Source organism: Mugil cephalus, chromosome 18 (genome assembly GCF_022458985.1).
Source record: "Mugil cephalus isolate CIBA_MC_2020 chromosome 18, CIBA_Mcephalus_1.1, whole genome shotgun sequence".
In the NCBI taxonomy this organism is placed as follows: domain Eukaryota; kingdom Metazoa; phylum Chordata; class Actinopteri; order Mugiliformes; family Mugilidae; genus Mugil; species Mugil cephalus.
The window spans coordinates 21,218,414-21,241,208 of NC_061787.1; the positions used below are offsets into that span (position 1 = coordinate 21,218,414).

General features: G+C 42.6%; 1 protein-coding gene across 11 annotated transcripts in view; it reads left to right on the forward strand.

Annotated features, from left to right (window-relative positions):
* LOC124995407 (microtubule-associated protein 4) overlaps positions 1 to 22,795 on the forward strand; it is a 92,019-nt gene that overhangs the window by 33,796 nt on the left and 35,428 nt on the right. For 7 of the 11 annotated variants that reach the window (XM_047567715.1, XM_047567714.1, XM_047567719.1 and 4 more), the window contains 4 exons: positions 10,227 to 10,340; positions 11,583 to 11,669; positions 14,512 to 14,700; positions 19,196 to 20,644. In XM_047567715.1, the coding sequence (XP_047423671.1) occupies positions 10,227 to 10,340; positions 11,583 to 11,669; positions 14,512 to 14,700; positions 19,196 to 20,644 (1,839 nt within the window). The remainder of the gene's footprint in view (positions 1 to 10,226; positions 10,341 to 11,582; positions 11,670 to 14,511; positions 14,701 to 19,195; positions 20,645 to 22,795) is intronic. The other 4 variants (XM_047567718.1, XM_047567720.1, XM_047567726.1 and 1 more) reach the window with 3 other exon arrangements.

Here is a 22,795-nt window from a genome sequence, read left to right on the forward strand (position 1 = left end):
CCAGAGCGGCAGAAAGGCCCCACGCCCCCAGAGCAAACTGGTACAGTGAAGTGACTCTTTGCATGTTATGTGTTCTTGCATCAGAAGTCACGCATCACCACAGGTAAACGTCTACCAACTGGAACTAATTGTTCCCCAAAGCTGAGAGCCGCCTGCTTTGGTCACATTACACGTGAGAAGACAGTTTTTTTCAACCGATCACTATCTGAGCGCCTTTAAAATAGATCTTTTTAACTAATCACTCTGCAGTAAAGACCTCAATGTTTTCCAAGGTCAAGGTCGGCCACAGACACAACAGATGAGCAGAGATGTCACTCTGGGATGAACTACCAGTGAATTGTTTGTTTACTCTTTACCTGTCAGAAAAGGTCAAATGTGTTACACAAAGATTTACTTCCTGTCTGTTATATGTGTCTGTTCTATTTAAGATCCGTCTCCTTTTTATAGACGTTCCTCTCTCTGTTGTCTGCCTGCACCTTGTGCTAATAAACCAATATAACCCACACTTACCAGGCTTTTGGTTTCTCTTTCTTCTAACTCAACTGCACTAAACCTCTTACTTAATGTCTAAAGGTTGTTCTTTGCCTTCTCCTGGTTTCTCTCTGTTCCTGTCCATCACAGTTGCAGTATTATTCCCTTATATTTTAGAACCTTGCTTAGTCATCCTGGCTGTAACCTTTCGGTGTAAAGAGATTAGTGCGTGGCGCATGAAAACGATTTTCTGTTGCTTTTGAGAGATGTGCCCTTTTGGTTACAAAACAGATTTTGTTATTTCTCTTTCCATTTTTTGGAAAGAGAAAAGAGAAAAAAATCGTCATTTCATTTTCCTTTTCGCTGCGGCTTTCAAAAGCACATCAAATGGAAATAAAGGGACTTTGCCAGTTATCAGTATTTTAGAGCTCCCTTTTCAGAATCACTAGTTGGCTGAAGTCAGTGTTCAAACGCGTAATCATAGGAGCTCTGAATGACATCTTTTATGTACTTTGATTCCATAAGCCTAATAAATGTGCAGTAGGCTGTCTAATGTGAAGCTGGATGGAGATGTTTATGTTTAACATTGCAATTAAGAAACCATAGCTAGCAACCATTCAGATGAAGGTTTTAAGAACCTCCTTCAGTGTACGCCAACCTTCCCAGATAGAATAACCTCTCACAGAAATGGTCCAAAAAGCGTCTATCTATCTATCTATCTATCTATCTATCTATCTATCTATCTATCTATCTATCTATCTATCTATCTATCTATCTATCTATCTATCTATCTATCTATCTATCTATCTATCTATCTATATTGTTTATATGCTTTTATTTAAGGGCAGAATATAGGCGCAATAGTTAATAAAAAAATATTCAACTAAATATTAAATACCAATGTATCTGTCAAATGCTCCGTGGAATGTTGTCCTTTGTTGTTTCGTTGAGTAGAGTCCAGGCAGGGTAGCAATGAGACGAGGCCCTGTGTTGCTTTACCTCCACTATACCATAACCTCCAGAGATCAAGCTGACCTGGGTGATCCTCTCTGTCAGCATGGCCATGTTTGCGTGTGTGGGTGTATATAGGACAGCCTGCCCTACTTAGACTCAGAGGGTTGCTGTGTGGGTAATGTAGGGAGAAAATAGAGAGAGAGATGAACTGAACAAGTCCTCTGTGTAAGCAGATGTGCTTTCCTGCAGAGAGATCGTCCCATACCTTTTCAAGTGTACACCACGACGACACGCACTCAGGTGCTCCGACATCCCAACTCCAAAAGAACCTCACTTTCAACAGCTGTTCCTCTAAGCATCCCCTTAAAGTGGGCTAATGAGCTGAATGAAGGACGACTGAAACAAGCAAGAAACAGCTGACTTCAGGAGTTTTGGACATATACACACACACACACACACACACACACACACACACACACACACACACACCCCCACACACACACACACACACACACACACGTCTTACCCAACGTCAATATTGTACAACATGTGGATGCATCGGCCCACATGCAGTGAAGACATACATCGTCTACAGACCTTGAAGTCCGGGCATAATTGCACCAAGCTTTATAAATTATTGATCTGCTACACAAAGATGTTACATCACATCCTTTTTTTGGATCCTGCTGCCAGCATAGCTCGAGGGATGACACTATCCATCAGTTAGTTTGTGAGTCAGTTCACAACTGTGTGATACAGCAGCTTTGCATCTTGTGGGAGATGTGAGTTAAAAGTGTTTTTAGCCACTCGGTTGGAGAGTGGATTTTTGCTGTGCGGAGTGCTTTTTGGACCTGCACCATCTGATATTGTTGAAGTCCGCTGGTAATCTCGAAGCTTCAAGATCATTTTCCGCACTTCAGTTGGCATGTTTGGTTAGAGTGCGAATTAATGGAATTATATTTGATGGACATTTTTTAAATACTTTGATCCCTCCACGTATTCTGACTGTAGACTATGTAGTACCACTGATGTTTGGTTTTATGACTGTCCTGCATAAATCTGATTTCTTGATTTGTCTTGGGTTAAAGAAATATAAAAAAAAAACAGTTTCCTTCGACCAAGCATTCGGACTTGAATTTTATATGATTGAAGCTCTTCTAACTTTTAGCTAAGCACATGCTTGGATAATTTGATAAACTCACGCTGTCTTCCTGTTTTACTTGAAGAACTGATTTGGTGTTAGTGCAGAATAAATCTCCTTTAAATATTCATGGAGCAGCTTTAATCCTTAAGCCTGGGAAAAAAAACTAATTCTCCCTCAGTGATGTCTCCTCTGTAGACAGAACACCATTCATCTCTGTGAGCACATGTGAAGGTGTGTGTGCTGGACTCTGAATGCGGATGATTTAGCCGAGCTATATGTGTACCTACTTTCATGTCAGGATATAGCATGTGTGGTTACCAAAGCTTTAGACTCGCCTCTGAGCTTCATATGTGAGATGCTCTGGGTGGAAAACATCGACATGGGCAACTAGTAAAACGTTTTGTGCCACACTTTGAAATGAGCACTTGTTCATCTGTTGGTTTGACAGGTACTCACTGCACAATCCCTGCTGGTGACTGCTAAATGCTCCTCCCTTCTCTGCTCGGTGGAGTGAAGTTTGATCCATGACAGTGAGAAGTGTTGGAAAGCAGGACTGCTGGAAATGCAAATACAGAATACTGAGGGTAGCCAGAAATCCTTTGCAATAGGCCCAACTCCTTCACCCCACCAATAAAAGCTAATACACATCGACACGAGCAAGGTCAGGGAAAAGTTACTGCGAGAAGGAAATAGCCACAGAGGGATTGCGTGTTTTTTTGTTTTTTCTTCTTTCCAGACAAACACGAGCTTGTTTTCAGGCTAGGACGAGGAGGTGTGGAAGACACAGTGACACGATGGCTGGAATTCATAGACAGGAAGCGCAGGGTGGAGGGAGGACGAGGGTTTCAGCACCAGCTGTGTTTATGCGGATGTGTTTTACCTGTGGGTTATTTAAACCCTCCTCCTACTGCAGAAACATGTACGCATACAACACAGACACTTGAAAGACATTGTCACATCTAATGCACCTTACCTCTCCACTGCATGACAAAGCACATCATTATGTCACACTCAGAAAATGTCCCGTCATCCTGCCATGGTCTTTATAGACATAAACACACTAGAAATTACTCTAATTACTTGAATTGTCATCAGAATGGCGTCAACATAATATAGATCCATACCTCCATCCATGACCCGCTTATTGAAGATTATTGGGAATTAGAGCGCTATCCTACTCATCACCATTGTTACTCATTGTTTGTGATTCAAGCCTTAATTGTGCAATTACAGCGCAACCACCAATTTCTTAAAACTGGAAACACTATTCACACAAACGACTTTATAAGCTGAAACCAAAGGACTCTAACCTCTAACTCTACAGAGCTTGGTTTTTGCTGGTGGGAAAATTTGCTGCTGGGTAATGGTTAATGGTAAACTGGAGAAAGAATGTGGTGTGGCAGACGTCATGGGAAGATACAAATACATGACATAACAATTCTGTGTTTAAAATACAACCAAACATTTTCCAGTTTCAGGCGAGCCAGTTTAGCACCATGCACGGATTTTGGCGCTTCACTATTAACTTCTCAATGTGGCTTGTCAACATTTCCTGGAAAAAGTTTTTATACCAAGTCATAATAAAACGTCATAGCCACATTAACATGAAAGGCTGGCACTGGGTTTTCAGCTTAAAAAAGCATGAAGTATTTGTTACAGGAACAAAAGTATTCCCAGTGACCCGTGGTAGGACATGTAAGACTTTAATGCACACTGAAAACAAGTATTTCGAGAGAAAATTAATAAACCTTAACTGGACTGAATGAATGTTTGCTGCATAGGAAGGACTGTAAGAAAACACAATACTAGACAACATAGAGTCTTTTGAATTCTCTAAAACTTTCTCACTCTTTACCTTCCCTTCCCTATCATCTCCCTCTTCCTCTCTTCACTCAAGTTTTTACTTTTGCTTTTGAATGATGCTGCATCATTTGAGAAATGTTGCACCCCTACCAGCTCAGACACTGTCTAGTTCATACAGTGCAGTAGTAGGTAAAGATGCACAGAAGGTTGTCTGCTATCTGATCCAAGCTGATTCAAAGTCCATGATCAATGCTGCGGTGTGGCTGAATCAACGGGACAGTGTCCTCGCCAGGGAGTAGCACTGTGTCCTCTCTGCGAACCGTCACCGTGGTCCTGCAGCAGCAGCCTTGACCCAGCCGGTTCATAGCGTCTAACGCAGCAGGAAGAGGCTGAGGAGCAGGGAGACGATGGGGTCAGCCGGAGGACAGCTGCTGGACCTCAGCCTATCCTGCGAGCTCATCCCAGATTAGACAGTTTGGGTAAAGCAAACCATAGGGTGCCACCCTGAAGCTAGGATAGAAAATGATTGAAATACCGCCAGGTTTGGTATTAAGCTTACGCGACTGAAAGCTGCTGTTGTGACCAAATGAACCTCTGTGTGTTTTTTAAGTGAAAGTTTCCTCATATGCACATTTTTCGAGGTATGTCTTCCTGCTGAGCCTGACCTTATTTCCAGAGGGTGACCACTGAGACTGAGGTTTCTCTGCGTGCCAGAGGTTACTCTGGTTTGTCACTCTGCTACCGATGTGTCTCATTTCTTTGCTCCTGGTCCTGTGTTGGCCCCGACCCAGTCAGTACGGTTCATCTATTCCATATAGAGGAGAGGGGGTTGGGGCAGAGGAGCAGAAGCTTGGGTCAGCTGGAGGACAGCAAATACCCCACAGGTTATCAGCCGTACGAGAGAACATAGTAGGGTTCAGGGGCAGGCAACGGGATAAAGACTACACTGTAGCAGTACTGTCCATGTCCAGATAGGTTGAAGTGGAAGATGTGGATTGTATTACAAATAATAACCAAACTACATTCAAAGTACATTGTCTGCAGTTGGAATTAGGGCTGATTCAGACATTTTATTTAAAATGATCAGCTCAGTACCAGGCTTCATCTAATCCCAATCTTTTATAGTTATTTATTTCAAGTCTGCCATGAAGTAAAACCACATCCCTGGAATATCAAAACGACATCTTCTTCTTCTTCTATTGGCGGTTGGTTATCATCAAACCTGCCAAAAATCCAGAACCAAAATCAGCCAAGGCACGAGCCACCCTCTTCACACTACAATAACTTTGACAGAAGTATTTGTTGGACTTAATCCAGTCACATCTAGAACACAAGGAAGACAAGAAAAGACAGGATTCCACAGGGGATTCTAGTTCTTGTGAAAATCTCTGAGCCAAGACAATAGAGTTTGTTGGTGGACACCAGCCATTGTCGGAAATTTATATTTTCCATTCTTGTGTATTAATCACCCCCAAATGATATAAAATAAAAACAAATCTTGCAACCAATATAGCTGTATTCCAGTTCTAGACACATCTGCAGTTTGGGGTTAGGTACTTGCTCACCTGTGGACATAGAAGCGGTTCAAACTAGGGAGGTTTTGGTCTCAAGTCAGCTCCTCGAAACACTACACCACAGCTGTGACCTACCTTTTTAAATCACCTTAACTGCTTAAGAGTACAAATGCTGTATTTACACTTGCTTCAACCTTTTTTATTAGGACTACAATACACCCATATTATTGTACTGAAGGAACAATAATATGGGCACTGTGTAATTTCTTGTGATGGTGTGTTGTTGCCTTGACCTGATGAGCCCTTTGTCTTGGTCTAGGCCTGGTACCAGGTCCCTCTAGCTTGCTGATCAGAGGGAGACCACAGTTGCTTCTTTGATGCTTTGTCAGCCTTTCATGTTGTAGAGTCATTGGCGACTCACTGAATCTTGAACTGCGATCACATTGATCATGAATGTTTAGGAACAGCCAAGTCAAAGTCCTGACCTTGATCCAATAGAAATGTTGTAGAAGGACCTAAAGCAAGTAGTTCATGTGAGGAAACCCACCAACATCTCAGAGCTGAAGTGGTTCTGTTCTGAGTAACGGGTTAAAATTCATCCAAACTGCTGTAGATGACTGGTCAGCAGTTACCAGAAACATTTAGTTGATGTTATAGCTGCACAGGGAGGTCGCAGTGGGTTCTCTTTTTCTACTTTGAGGGTTTGTGTGAAAAGGCGCTGATGTTTTATGTCATGGCTTAAGAAGGTTAGACATGACATTCTTCTTTCTCGCACCCCTCTCCTGCCATTCTCCTCCCTGTCAAATAAATGAGGACAAAACATATCCGATCATAGCCCGCATCATATTTTAGAAAGCAGCGATGTGATCATAACATAGTTTAAGGCTGTGATCCTCCACTAACCTCGCCGCACGTCCTCAGCTGATGCTGAATCTGCTAGTTGTCCTCAGAGCTACCCTCACAGAGCCCCACTGGCACTTCTACAACTTGTCCCTGCATGAGTAGGATTTAGTGATGCTCGTGTGTGTCTGTGTGAGTGGGCACTTCGTCATTCTAGGCTATATTCATCCTTTTTATTCTGCCACATCAGCCAAGTGTCCCTGTCTGACTTTTTGGTTGTCTTTGTGCCATCACCACCATGATTGTGCATGTTTTTCTTACTTAACATGCGCATGCACATGTGTTGCCACGCGCTACTGTGCGTTTGCACGCTGATGTGTGTGCGTGTTTATCCACATTAGTGCATCTCCAGCAAAGTAGCTCTGAGTGTGCGTGCTCAGATGCCTCTGAGATGTTAAAGTTCACCCGTCAAACTGATAGCTTCTCCAGCCTGACTCGCCATCCTTCTGTCTCACCGTCCTCTGCCCTCGCACTGAGGTCACGCAACCCCCAGGAGCAGCTCTTACATAATTTGAAAATTTAGCTCACACTAAGCACAGCATCCACAAAGATGTTTTGGATTCAGAGGCTACAGCTAACCCAACCTTGACCACCTTGAGTGCTACCATTCTAGACCAACTCCATCCATCGCATGTTCCTCATCTGGCTTTTCATAGCAGTCCAACCAGACTGATTTAGTAAAGCTACTGTGTGGACTCCAACCTAAGAAGCAGACGACCTTTCAAATTTTGTGAATTTTCTTAAGATAGAGGATGCACTGTCCTGATTTATATGCATGTGGCTAGAGTCAGACCACATTCTGGGGTATATACTATTCAGGTTATTATTATGACCACCTTCCTAATAATGTATAGGTTTCACTTGTGCCTCCTGAACAGTCGTGACTCATCAAAGAATGGACATAGGCCTTCTGAGGGTGTCCTGTGGTGTCTGGCAACAGAAAGGGGCCTTTGGGTTCTATGGGTTTAGGGGAGAAGCAGAATGCTGAATTCTTACAAGATGTTATTTACTACTCCTGTCAGTGGTTTTAATGTTTTGGCTGATCAGTGTTTATTGGCTTACACAAAGCAGCTGAGCGACAGCCAAGCACATGCAAGGTGCGGCCAAAATGTCAGGTTGTCAGTGTCGGACCAAATTTAGCCTTTATAGAAGTAAAACCTGTGGTAAAAATGTTAAAATCTACCACAAGAGAGTTCAGTGTTCCTGAGAGGCCCAGTGGTGGTGATCGTTTCTGGTCTGTGAGGAGACAGTTGCAAAAGGTCAGGGAGTCATGATGAGTGATGACACTGTAATGAGCCTCCTGTTGGGCACTGACTCACCTACTGGGAACAGTCCATGGGACATGTTCTCTCAGACAGTCACATACACGCACATGTGTTACTTCACAGTTGGTCTTCCTTCCTCTTTGAAGCTGAGCAGTCTCACCACTGGTACATTAAACACTGCGCAGTATGTTGTGTTCTAGGAGTGAAACTCCAGCATGATTTTTTCCCTTGTGGACTCAACTGAACTTCCCAACATTTGGGGTACAAGAAGGCCTTAGGTAGGATAACATGTCCCCAGCGAGCTTAAAGCTTAAATCCCATGTTTAAAAAAATACCACGATTTCTCAGCAAAAAATAATGAATAGTTCTTTAAAAACTCTATACCGTATTTTTTTTTTTTTTTGTTGTTGTTGTTTGTTTTTTATTACCGATGTCTGGTGTGATACAGATCGTAACGTAACAATTTTAATAAAATGACATCAATTGTAGGCTCGATTGGCCTTGTTTCCTAATAACTCCCTCTGAGCAGAACATGAGTCTGGTAGCAGGATTTCATTATGGGGTGTTTCTCAACTTATAAGGAGAAAACAATGCAGTTTAATAGTCCTACAACCAGTCAGAACAATTGTGTCATAAAAAAATCATCTTGACAATGCTCAGGTGACACTGTTACTTTTCTGTCCATCTCCACATAAAGTCCAACCAGATGATTTGATTTTCTCTTACAGACAGATAACATGTTTGAGGTATATATGTGTGTCCCACCGCAATACAAAAATAATCCTTCATCCATAGTCTGGAATAAGGAAAAGAAAGTAAAGAATGAACATATATTCCCCTGACTGCCCTTTCTGAGCCGCTGCGTCTGATTTCAGCACCTTGGACAGCGGCGCAGCGCGGCAGAAAAAACTTCTGCTTGCTTCCTGGCAATATTTTTTGCTCCACTGATTTAACAAACATCAGAGGACTGTCATTAATGTGCACTTGTTCTGGTCACCATGGCCATGCCTGGAAGTCTGCTGTGACCTTAAACGTCTTTTGTTATTTCCCCCCAAATTTGTGATTAAGAGGTAGAGAGGAAGATGGACGGACACAAATCGAGACTGTGAGCACTGCTGCACCAGTGTTCTCGAATCAATCGGCGACCCTGCCGACGGAGACTTTTTTTTATGCGTCCTGTTGCCAGTGTGGCCCCTGTGTGCGTCTGATATATGAAAGCGTTTGTGACTCTGGGTGGCGTCCTGTCTGTTTGCCTCACCGTCACCCTCTGTGGATGCTGCTGGGAGAGGGTTGCCATCCGTGCCTCCTTGCCTCCTCTTCTCCTCCCCTCCCTTTGTTACTCCTCTGCCTCACTTCCTGTTCACTCAGTTTCCATTCTTTTCTTCTATTCGTCACAGTTTATCCCCCTTGATTCGTATCTTTTTCTAATAGTGATTCTGCTGAATCTCCCGGGACGTTTCCTCCTCCATCTGTCACATCACCACCTGTCTCTCCTTTCTCATCTTAACTTCTTCTCCAGTTTTGGCTTTTACACTCAACCCAGCTACATTAAGAGCAGAATACGGGCCTATTCTGATCAGTCATGACCTCTTGGATGAGAGTGGTTGGGTGACTACAGGAGCATAGAAGGAGGGAGTGGGCTGTGGGGAGTTGGAGAGTGCGAGGGGAGGCGCTAGCTGGCGGGACCTGGGACCTGAACCAGACAGACAGTGAAACGTCACCACAACAAACCCAGACTCCCCGACTGGGAACACATTCTTGCGTGTGTGTTTGTGGTGCTCTGCGTGTCTCTTTGTGTGGTGATTTTGTGGTGTGTGCGTGACTGGGGGTTCACAGTGTTTGTCGCTCTGAGCCAGCCGAGCTGCACTGGGGACAGACAGAGACGGAGGCACTGAGCAGCACTTGGTAAACGCCACTGAATGTTGAGTTGTGTGTTACTGGAATATCAGCTTTTTGGGAGGAAATTTGGCAGGTGAGAGTGCATTCGTGCGCCCATGTGTGTTTGGAATTGTCTTGTGATTCCCCGTTGCACGTGTGAGTAATTTGTGTGTTTGTGTTCGGCGGAGTGTGATCTCAGTAGCCTTGTGTCATTAAATCAGAGTTGTACAGTAGCGCGTCATCAACGAGCAGAGGGGGGGAACTAATGTTCGATGATCCGTGTTGTCACCGCTGCAGGTTGCAAGCTGACCTCGGGGGGACAGATATCGGCGTCGCGCCCGGAGCCGCAGGGAGAGGTGCGACCAAACTCGCTTGACCAGCAGCAGGCCCTAGCTACAGACTTCTTATCAGGTATGAAATGACTCTCATATGAAATAAAAAATTCCAAAGCAGTCTTGCTGGTTACGTGTTTGCTATTAAGGAAAATAGACAGGGAAAGTGATTTAGAATGACTTTAGTATAGCACTATAAACTCAGTTATAGTTATATGTAGACATATAATTCAAGACTAAAGCAATAAAATGTGCTCTTACTTACTCTAAAGTTTGGAACACATAGACATACACAGATGAGCCAAAAGATTATGACTCATGTGAAAGGAGTAGCACTGATTATCACGTTCTCATAACACCTCAGTGCTACTCAGCAAGTGAACATGTCCTCAACGTTGATATTAGAAGCATTAAAAAAATGAACAAGAACTATTTGAGCAGCTTTGTTTGATGGCTAAATGACTGAAGCAGAACTTCTCCCAAACTGCGGCTCTTGTGGGGAGTTCTCAATCCATAGTGGTCAGTACGTATCAAACGTGGTCCATGGAAGGAAAAGCAGTGGACCCAGTGAACAGTGTCACAGCTGGTCAAGCCAGTTCTGGAGTGATTTGGAGAACACATCAGCAAGTTCAGGGGGGGATGCCTCTAGGTTCCCCATTTTTCAGTCCAGTCGAGGATCTGTGGATGTACTGGATGTCTACCTGGCAACTTGGAGCCACATAGCACAGCCCACTTTAAGAGGAGAGGAGATGCATCAGAAATGCTCTGCACCAACACAGTACTGGTCATAATGTTATGGCTGATGGGCATACTTTATCCTCTCGACTCTTGTTATTTGTGGAAAAAAGTATGCACGAATCCTTATCTTTGTCAAAACAATGACAATAGCACAGGTACAATGTAAGAAGCAAACTCTAGACAGCAAAGGTAAAGATATCAGTCTGTATCTGCTACGTACACACTTGCCTTATTAAACTATCATGTACATAAATTGGTAATGTGTCGCAGTTCAAATATAACATTAGGTTATACTATGCAATGCAATTACGACTTACTCTCTTAGCACAGTACTCTACTCAAAGCCACATAAAATGTAAAGAGATTTAAATAGTACTGCTTTTAATGCCTCTCCTCTTCTTTTTTCCTCTCTTTGTTGTCTACCCCCGTCTCGCCCACTCTAAATTGTTAATGCCCTCATGCCCAATACCACTGCCTGTCCCACTTCTCCTCTCCTCTCCTCTCCTTTTCATTTCAACATTCATCTTCGTTTCTTTGTTCATTTCTCAACTACCCCTCCTCTCGTCTTCTTCCCTTCTGCCAGCCTCCCTGGCAGGTTATTCAGACCCTGTGAACTCTCAGACCAGTCCTGTTGGAATGATGAATACTGGCCTGATGGGGGCTTTTCCAGGTATACTCCCTGGATTAGTTCTTCTAGTGACGCAGCTGCTATCAAACCTGAGCTTACTTCTTGTAAGCGTAGACCTCACGAAAGACATATCGACTTCGCTCTTGTGGTTTAGTGTTATGGCCTACAGGGAATAGTACTGCACATTCATCCATGCACCTGTGTTTTCCCCTCTGTCACGTGTCAAAAGGTTTGCTCTGAAATAATCTAAATACTTCACAAGTGCAGCAGTGCAATTATATCAGTGCTCTCTGGTGAAACACTTGTTGCCATTATTTACACACTCAGTTTTTTTTTTCTCTTGATGTGATACTATATTAATGAATAGATAATGTAATGTTCTGAGCAGCATTCAGCTCTGGTTATGAAATGCTGCCATCCTACATTCGCTTGACTAGACTAAACTAGCATAGTTTCTGGAGTGCGTTGAGCATCGCTGCTACAGATGCAGCTTTTGTAACGCTGACACAAGGGAAAATACTGTAGCTGTGATCACGTTTGGCACAGTCGCCCTGGATGCTTCTGCTTTTGAGGTACTAAGGGAGGTCTGAGGAGCTTCCTCCTTGGAGGGGTGCTCCTATCAGCATTTTTGCAGCCGATGGTGGCAAGCAAACTGGCTGATACCAGTCACTGATCACATGGTCTGTCTGAAGCTGCTTCAGAAACAAAAAACCCTTATTTTAAGTCATTTAAATGAACATAGTGTGGTTTCACACACTAAATTAAATTGTAGTGTAGCCAAGATTTTTTAACATTTATTTATTAATGTATTAAAATGTATTTAATTTAAGCTAATAGAAGGAACAAAAACACCCTTTACCCTTTAGGCTGATACAAGCCTCATGTGCCGACTAAAGGTAGAATCTAAAATAGTAAATGTTCAAACCAATATAAGATATTCTTTATAACTGAACAAAATTATTTAAAAACAGAAATATCTCTAGATAAATCTAATCTAATCAGGACCTCTGTAGTGACACCTTGTCCTAGTCTGTTTGTTCCTACTTTTTGTGTATCTCATGATCATCTTTGCAACATCTTTTCAGCGCAATGGAAGAGAAAATATATCGGGTGCCACTAAATCTTGCTTTTAGCAACAGGACCTTCAGTTTAGTTAAAAATAATCTGCCTGTGTGTCTGCTCAGGTCGGTTTCCCCTATTTGTTTATATAATGTCTACAAGTCTGACTTAGGCTTAGGTGTAGATAGACTTACATGGTCCACAAGGGAAATCGCTCAGTTACACATAAAAATCACTCTAAAAAAACACTAGTAAAAAGAAATATAGGTGAAACATAGTTATAAATAATAAATAAAATACAATAGCATAAGCAAGATTACATAGGTAGAAGATGTGTACAAATATACAAGACATAGAAATGGATGTAAACATATACACAAGAAGGATAAATGATCAGGTGCAAAAATATGGATGGAAAAGCGTCGACTTGGCGGTTTTCCATTTGTTATGTAATTTCAGCTCTATATTTGCAGTTGGAGTTTGAAGAGAAGGGACTTGAAATGTAAAAATTCAGTTATTTTAACAAACACAAAACCTCCTGTCACTGCGAATCATAACAGCAAACATAAATGCTATTTCAGTGGCTCATTACATGCCTTTGCTTTGAAAAATCCACCCTGATGAATGACTTGTGGCGAGGCAGCGCTTGTTAGTTGCATGTGGAGCTGGAGCTGTCTGGCTCGGGGTCTGCTGGTACTCTACAGACTGACACACACACACACACTCACAGAGAGAGCTATGAGGCTGAGTTATGCCTTTCATCATGCCAACCTCTGCAGGCCCAACTCTCAATGTTGCCCTAATGAGACCTGTCGTCTCTGGGCCACCGTATTACTGCTCTGGGCTCCCAAACACACACACACACACACACACACACACACACACACACACACACACACACACACTCTCCCTCACAAACAGCATTCCCTTGCAGACATGCACGTACAGTCGACACATGAATGCTAATTAAAATACTCTCAAACTCGATTTCCAACACTTAAGAGAGCATGTCATGCTATGTCATGCTCTCATTTAGACACAGGTTTGAACAGTGTCCTTGTTTGATGCGTTTAGATTCAGCTTTACAGACACATGCTCATAATCTCAGCGACCCCAGTTTCTGTCACATATCCTGTGTGTATACACTCAGACAGTATCCTCAGGAGCGTAATAGACTACAGATTGGATGTGGTGTTGCTTCTTCTCTCTGCTGCATCCCTTCTTCCCCCTTTGCTTGGTGTGCTCAATCTTTTCCGACGTATAGTACAGCATGTGCATCTTATGTGGCTCCTTCCTTTACCCTTGTTACCAGTGTGCTCTTGCAGGCTGCTAGGAATATTCAATTCAGTTTGCCCATGCAAATTGTCTCAAGAGGCTTACAGAACCCAGCCTGATACCCCTAGAGCAACCGTGGCAAAGACAACCTCCCTTTTTTTAACAAAAAGCAACCTTGAGCAGAACCTTAAGCTCATCTCCTTGAGGCCGGCTGGGTAGAGACGGAAAAAGAGAGACAAGAGGAGGAACATACTTAAGTACATGCGTCTGACTTGTTTGTGATACAAATACAAAAGACAGCTGATGCTACATGAGAGATTGATGGTAAATATGAACCTGAGCATAGGCTCATAACACTACACAGGTTGATAAGACCAGGACCGCAAATGAGTAGTATGCAGCCCCACAGGTCAAAAAGACACAATGTGGTTGGTTCCATATGATCCAGGCTCCATAGACTCCCTTTCATTAAATGTAGAGACTAACCTCCATTAATCAAACCAGACTAGCATCAGAGAGAACCCTCCATCATTGATCTGCCTTTTCTCAGGTTTCACCCAGCCCGGAGGGATCGGAGTGAATGTGGAGGTGGGAGCTGCACCCCTCCAAGCTGAGAAGCCTCCAAGTATAGCAGAGCCCCAGTATCCGACACCACCGACGGGCTCCGAGGTCCCTAAGGAGCACAACCCCATGCTGCCTGAACCCCAGGCTCCTCGCAGCCCTAAGGACCTGTCAGCAGGTAGGATACGTGCACATGAACGAGCGCAGACAGCTGCCTTATAGCAATGCTTTGACTTTGGAGTTATACTCACACCTGGAAGCTGCTTTATTTTTGAAATATGATATATTTAAGTGTTAAATCACAATGTGACGAGCATCTCTGAACTTTCCATTCAACGGACCCGTTTCTTTATCCATTTGGCTCATTTTGTTTTGCTTACTTGCCTCTTCTTCAGTTTAATATGATTTACTACGACCTCACTTTACACTCTGCTGGCTTTCCACAACTTGTTTGATCACTTCCTGATTTACCAAATTACGGTTGTATTAATAAAACATGCAAATGAGCACAGGGATAAATTTGGTACAAATCTTGTCTGTGGTGTCCACAACTGCAAATTTTTCCATGATGCTTTTCAGAAGTCAGCAGTCCTAATTCTCTCAATTTACTAAAGGTATCAAAGAACAATGTTGCTTTACCTGCTTGGTCTTTAAACCATGATATAATTGTTCAACCTGCATTTCCACAGCTTCAATAACTCCAAATGATTTCCGTACACTGTATACAGTATGCACATGTGTGTACTGCATGCATTTTCTGAAATGCTCCACAGAGGGGTGCAGTATACAGGTCAGCTGCCTTTGCTTTCCTTTAGTCCCTGCCTCACACACATTCCTGCTCTGATTTAGTCATGCAGCTCAAGGTCGGTGCACATCTTGATGCTGACATGTATAGGGTACGCCGCCGTGCCTTGGCTTCTAGTCATATACTGTATGTAAGTGTGTCAAGATCTGTGTCTATGTGAGTGTGTCTGATGGAGAGAAGCCGTCTATGTCTCTTAATGTCCAATCTCTCTTCACAAGCCCCTCACCCACCAGAGCACTCCCTGCCACCCCCTCCTATAGAGGTCTCCAGGTCAATGTGCATGTTGTCCTAGAGGGCTTGTAGTTGTAATTGTCACCAGGCGGTGCATTGTGTGAACTTAAAGAGCCATGCTAATGTGCACGAAGCATCACAGCAGCTGAGGCTCCACGGTGGACTGCTACACAGCACGCACCCTATTTTAAAATAACTGGGGACTGTGCAGTGATGTTTAGAAGTACCCCTAAAGCACAAGGCTTATCTTAGGAGATGGATGCTATCATTTAAAAGACAGCAGGAGCTAATGAGAAGAAAATAATACGATGCAACCAAGAGAAAATCATAACAAGATGGGCTCATGCTTTGTTTTAAGTGCTTTCTTCTTCTCAGATTATAATATCTGTGGGGAAACATATAAGCCAGTCATGAGCCAAACAATGACCAAAATAATAGTGACACATTGAATGCATAGTAAAGTCTGGGTAGAAGGCTTTTATGTTCTTAATTGTACAGGCTTAAATAAAGTGTATCTATATATTATCTAATCTATAAGAATATTCTGCAGTTTTGTTCAATTGGTATTAAGCAATGTCATGTATCCAGAAACTCAGGGATTATGTTTATTGATCCACTGGATGTATTTTATTTGATGCACCCACATGTGTTTTTCTCCTGATACTGATTCTGATACCTCATCTCAGGGCAACTGTCAGTATTGAGAAAACCAGCATTCCCCTTTTCTAAAATAAAATGTTCAGTTAGTATAGTTTAACCACTGAATTCAACTAAAAATCATTATGACACTGATCTAGAAATTTAGATAGAACTGCAGAAGTAGCCTGGAAGAGTGGCAAACCATCCTCAAGAAACTGTACAAGTCCAGTTGCGCTTGTCTTTTCAGCTACTTTTTTAGTCACAGCAGGACTTCAAAGCTTGAAAATCTTCACAGGTAAATTACCGGATGCACTCAATATTGTTGAGTGTTTGTGTCAGTACTAGTCTGGCATATTGTTGGTGCATTCCTACTTTTAATGTGAAACACTTGCATAGGAAATTCTGAGATTCATGGATAATAACTCACAGGAACAGAAAAAAAACTTTTGGAACAGCTAGAGAAATGGCAGCATTTAATTTATTATTAAGAAATTAGTAGCAATTAAGTCCTGCTATTAACATGTCTGAATGTCCCAGGCATTATTTGAGAATTTGTTATATATGTGTTTTCCCTAGCTGCAAAAAAATGCTGATTGGATTAGTACAGCAGGGCAGTTTAACTAGAACTAGCAGGGCTGTAGCCTGACTCACTCTGCAGTAGAAGGAGATGACTCATTTATTGAAACTCTTTAATAAATCATTAATAGACATTAAAGCAACTGCTGTTGCTTGTTGATCCTATGTGTCTGCAAAACTTCTGCTTGTGTGTCTGTGTGTGCAGCACTCTGTAACACAGTGACTCAACAATGCAGCAACCCCGCCCCCCCAGCCCTAGTCTGAATTGTGCTTAACCACACTGAGATTATTTAATTACGAGTCCCTAGCCGACCTAAATTGAATTACAGTTTTGGGGCACATAGATGGCTCGTATAATTAAAAACTTAAAAAAGTTACAACCAACAATGAAAAACAGCACAACGTGTTGACCTGACTTCCAAATTCACTAGAATTGTTAGGGTTAGAGATGGTTTTAGGGTTACGGTTTGAGTCAGGGTTAGGGTTGGAGACAGGGTTAGGGTTAGGGTTAGGGTTAGGGTTAGGGATGGCCTACCCCCAGAACTCCCATGTCCATTCTCTGATGAGTCACAACTGTTTTGGAAACACAAGGGAGACATAGAGCATATTAGGACATTTACTAGGTCGTAATGTTATGACTGTTTAGTGAACGTTGTTGTTCCATGTCAAAAAAATGCACAACCTATTCGCAGACTTTGAATTTGCGCAGCACTGGCTTTAAATTTTTCATGATAAGATTTGGATGTAAAGATTTTGATCAAAGCCTCATTTTTTGCTTCATGTTTTGCTTTGAGTCATTTATAATTGTATCCAAATGGAAAGTGTAAGTTTCCCAACGAGACTGTGTGACACAACATTTAAGTCATCCTGCTCCATCCAGCTGATGTGCTCATCTGCCTCTCCCATTTACAGCACATACAGTATAGAGAGCACAGTTTGTTAATATGAAATATGGCCCTCTTGAGAGCGACTGTGTATGGGCCCTGACAGCTGCTCCACTTTAGATGTTCTTCATTCTCTATTTGTGAAACTGAAATCCAGAAGCAAACTGGGCCAAAGCAAAAAAGGCAGAGCCTGTCTCAGCAGGCGATGTCCCTTCTACTCTCGTTACCATTCATCTACCGTGCTTTTCTCTTCCCCTCTATACCGTCTTCCATGTTGAACAAATTCAGACTGACCACTGCCATCTATCATAATTGCTCTTCAGAGTTAAACCGTTTTCTACAACGTCCCCAAATGGAAAGAAGTTGTTTTAGTAATTGGCCGCCATTTTCCTTTTTTTGTGTGTGTGTCTTCCTTAGTGTCTAAATATGTTTACATGTTATACATTTATTTTCCATTTCGGTAAGTTTCAGATAGCTGTTCTATTACGCAAAACCATTTAGTTATAAATTCAGTATTTTTATTTTTTATTATAATGTGGATAGTATTTTCAGAGGCAAGATTTCAGATGTTGAAACAAACACAGGCATTTACTTCAAAGTCCTGTCCCCAGACTGAAAAAACAACAAAACTACATGCATCAATACCTCCTTATGCAACACTATGCGTTGATAAATCGGACCACAGTGACAAGAACTAAAGACATGACCTGGATAATTTTACTTTGTAGATCATTTGTAAGTATACATTATAATTGTATCATGTTTTCTCAAAACTGTAATTTTTATTTTAAGTTAAATAACAGATTTTTTATCCCTAGTTCACTCCTGTCCCATTCCTATCTTGAAAGAATGATTCCTTTCCTGTCTTGTTCCCAATTATAATAATATTCAGATAAGGAAAAAGGAAAAATTGTAAAGAAACAGAACTGCACTTTCATGTCGGAAAACTGACCTATTAGTGTTTTCTTTATGCCTATCCTCATTGACTGTCTAATTTCACGTCACAATCATGTGAGGAATAGTGAAATTGACTCAGAATCCTGTGAGAATTCTACAGAATTCCTTCCAAAATGTTTTTATGTAATTATAGCAATTAGTGTAGTTAGTGTACATTATACACTCAATTTGAATTTTGCTTGAGAAGTTCAAATGAAATAAAAACTCAATCCTACAAGGTCGAATGGTAATGACTCATCTTTCTGGAGCAACTTACAGCCATTCTGGTCTTGACTTGAATTCTTCCAGAAGATTTTCTTTTGTGTCTGAACCATTTTTACATCTCCTCAGTATCTCACCAATATATATATATATATATATATATATATATATATGTATGATAGATGCAATAATTTAAAACTATTTAATATGTTTTGGAAAAAATTCTTTGACACTTTAGATCTTCTTTGCTGTTTTGTGTTTGCCTCTTTGTGATATGACATGAAGTTTCTGTTATTTTCTGTTTGAGTTAGGCTAAGACAACCAGTTGCACATATCCATGTCCCCCAACTTTAAACTCTTCCCTCTTCACCCATAACAAGGTGCCTGGCCAGACCAGGCTGGCTGCCTATCGACAGACCTCCCTTTCACACCAAGCGTCTCCATGATGATCAGTCAACATGTCAGCAATCTTGGAGCCAGCCCTGGAGATCCTCCTGACAACTGGACCAGCCGCGAGAGTGCTGCCTATGCTGGAGGAGACGAAAGGGAAGGAGATGGATTGGACCGAAAACAGAAGAAGAAGAAAAAAAGGCGACAGAAAGATGAGGGATCTTATGAACACCTTGAGGGCCAGTCAGAGATGCAAGCACTGGGAGAAAACACCCCTCCAGTAGAGGAGTTCTATCACAGGATTGGCCCAAGGAGGGATAGAGGGGAGGGCGGCTGGGAAGAGCAGCTTGGGAAGAGTGGAGGTCGAGGGAAGAGGGGTAAGAACAGGAAGAAGCTTCCAGAGGAGTGGGGAGTAATGGCCGAACCATTTGTTCCTTCACCTGCAGCGACCTCCCAGATTGCAGAAGACATGATTGTGGATATCGGGAGTTCACCTCAGATGAACCTGGAGGCATCCTTAGGAGACATGGACACAAGCCAGAGCCCATCCAAAAATGATGTGTACTCTGAAGAAGGCCTGGTCCCTGCCCCTCTGTCACAGGATCTGTCCTCCTCAAATGCTGCTTCCATCAGCCCACTGGTTCTGAACAGTGAGTTGAAAGCCACAGCAGCTCCATTCACTATGCCCTCCCCCCTCGGATCCTTTCCCTTGCCTTCTTCCCCAGGCGATGCGTTTGACTTCTTGATGGACACAGAAAATGCCAACTTGGGCGACACTGTCAAGGCCTTTTCTCCACCTTTCTCTCCAGACAGTGAAGCAACATGTGGTGACATGGTTGACAGTGGCATGTTTGACAACACTGGTTCCCTCCAAGAGTCTTGTGTGCAAGGCTTACTTGAGGGAGACACCTCAGCTTTCAGCCCTGCCTCCCAGACGAGCCTGGGCCTTTCCCCGCAGGGCGAGGTGTTAGCTTCGGCCCCACCTTTGTCACCCTCAGATGCTTCGTGGCTCCTGAACGAGTCCCAAATGAGCACCAACAGTGGGCTGTTTGACTTCAGTGACATGAGCACTTCCGGTCACCCTATACCCTTAGGCCTGTCCTTTGATACCCCGAGCCCAGCACCTCTTCGCTCTCCTAAAACCTCAGCACAGGAATTCCAACCCAAAGAGCAAAAAGATGCCAAATCAACCACGAAACAATCTAAGAAGCAGCGTTCTTCATCTTCCTCGTCTTCTGTTAAGAGTCCCACTTCCCCACAAGCTCAGAAGTTCTCTCCACAGGCATCTCCGGTCGCCAGTCCCTCTTCACCTCCATCAGCTTCACCTCTGGGCGTTCCAGCATCTGGTCTGAACCCTGCTGCTAAGCCCTTCTTTCCCAGTTTTGCTGATCCTGTAGACGACCCGGCCATGGTTCCTCAAGTTGCCCCAAATGTCGAAGGTTGGTTTTAGTCAGCCCTGGACGAAAGTAGAAGTATCTAGAGTAACAAAAAGAAAAAGATGAATGGTTGTCATGCATGATCTTCCTGTCGATCTTTGGTAGTTCTGATATTTGAAACCGATTTCAAATATGCTTTTTTTTAATTTTTGGGCTGGACTGATTGCTTGTGTGTTGTTTACTCATCACGGGTTCGATTACAAATAACACCCATCTGCACTGTTCCTTGCATGGACACATTTGTCTAAAAACTTGCCTGGGGCATAGTGGCTTAGTGGCTTGTCCAGTTTGGACTGTTTGTGAGTGACTAATGCATGAAGTCAAGCGTTGACCAACTGGGACTATGGGTTGACTTTAATCTGTGAGTATACAAATTCCTAATGAACCACTGCTGGAGTGTTTTCATGATTAACAGTGTTGCTGTAGATGCGTGTGCCACTACTAACCAGTCACAGAGTTTTTCCTCCTTAGCACCACCAGTAGGCGTATTCACCAAATCAAAACCAACCAACTTTCTCGTTTTCTCCTATTTCCAGGTGAATGTTAACACTATAACCATACTCCCCTTTCCTTTACATCCAGGGATGAGGTGTCACTATCTTCTCTCTCGTCTCCATTAACTCTTATTTCCCTCAGTACTATAGCTGCCTGTGTCTTTACAACTTATTCTAGAGAAGTATGTTGAACAGAAGTGCTTTGTTGGTGTCGCTCTTACTCACCAATGTTCTTATTCTGCTGTGTTTCATGTAACTTTAAGACAAAAAGTCAAATTGTAATTGTACTTTTTCTTGATTTTACTTTCCATGTTCCGTCACACCACGCTGCCTCGGCTGCTTCTCCACCATAGGTGAGTCCTGTTTCAATTCCTCTTGTGTTTTTGTTTTGTTCCATGCATCATTATTGAATCACTTGGTTACAGAATCACTTGGACTAGCAGAGATTTGCTTCTCAAGGGTCAAATTCATCAAAAAGGCAACTGTTGCTTAGGGCAGAACTGACGTGCTGCTGGAGCCTTTTCTTCAAATTCCATACCATATTCACGGCAGGCATTTGATTTTGAAAAAACTACTACCTCTGTTGTTGATTCTTTTTGAAAGTATTACGGTATACGCTAAAGTATTTTAGTGTTAAGGAAAAGGTTCAGACAATCAGTTCAGACATTGTGAACATACTAGAATTTATTATATCCCATGTGGCCTGGGAATGCCTTGGCGTCCCACAGGAGGTGCTGCAAGATTTGCTAAGGAGAGCGATGTCTGAACTACATTACTGAGCTACTTGTAGCTGTCTTTACCACCTGGACTACCTATTGTTGTGACTCATTAAGAAGAGAATTCAGCAGACTGGGGAATAGAAATGTTTATGGCAGTCACAAGGGGGCAGTTAAATTAGAACAGCCTGACCTGTCTGTGGTAAACCTGAAATCTGAAGGGGAGGAGTTGATCTGTTCTTCTGTGTTGATCTGTTGTTTACATTCAAAAGGAATATGAACAAGAGTAAAAATCAGTTGTTTTGCGTGGGAGTGGGCATGTGGACGATTTTTTATACTGATGCATGATGTAGAGGTTTAACTAGATACCTAGTTGTATGTCTCCATGCTTGCATGTCTGTGTTTGTGCGTCTGTATAATTGTGGGTGGGCATTTTTGTTTTCCTTTTTGAGAGGAGGTCAAGTGTTTTGCGTGTGCTCCTGTGATTTATGGAGATACAAAGTCCAGGGAATTAATTTCCTTGCATTTCCTTTCAACACTTCCCATCTCTGCCTCCCATTGGAGGCTATAATAAGGACTGTAGCCCTCCCACTCCTGACTCTTCAGTCTTTCAAAAGAACAGAGGGGCTTATCCTAATATTTTTACCAATTTGAAGTTGTATACCATAGCTAAAAAAGACATTGTTTTGTGGATGGAACATCTGCTTATTGGTTTGTATTTTACATTCACTGATTAGTTGTGTCTTAGAGGGAATGTGGGTTTTTCTGTGTCCTGGTAATACTGTCATGTGTCTAACGAGTCCTGCATCATCATGAAGCGTGCACACTGTGCATGCATTTGTAGGTACAGAGGGTACATATTTGCTTGTTTGAATTTAAATGCAGGAGGAGAAAGGGAGACAGAGTGCTGAGAGCAGCTGGCTCTGTCTTCCCTCTGTGTAATG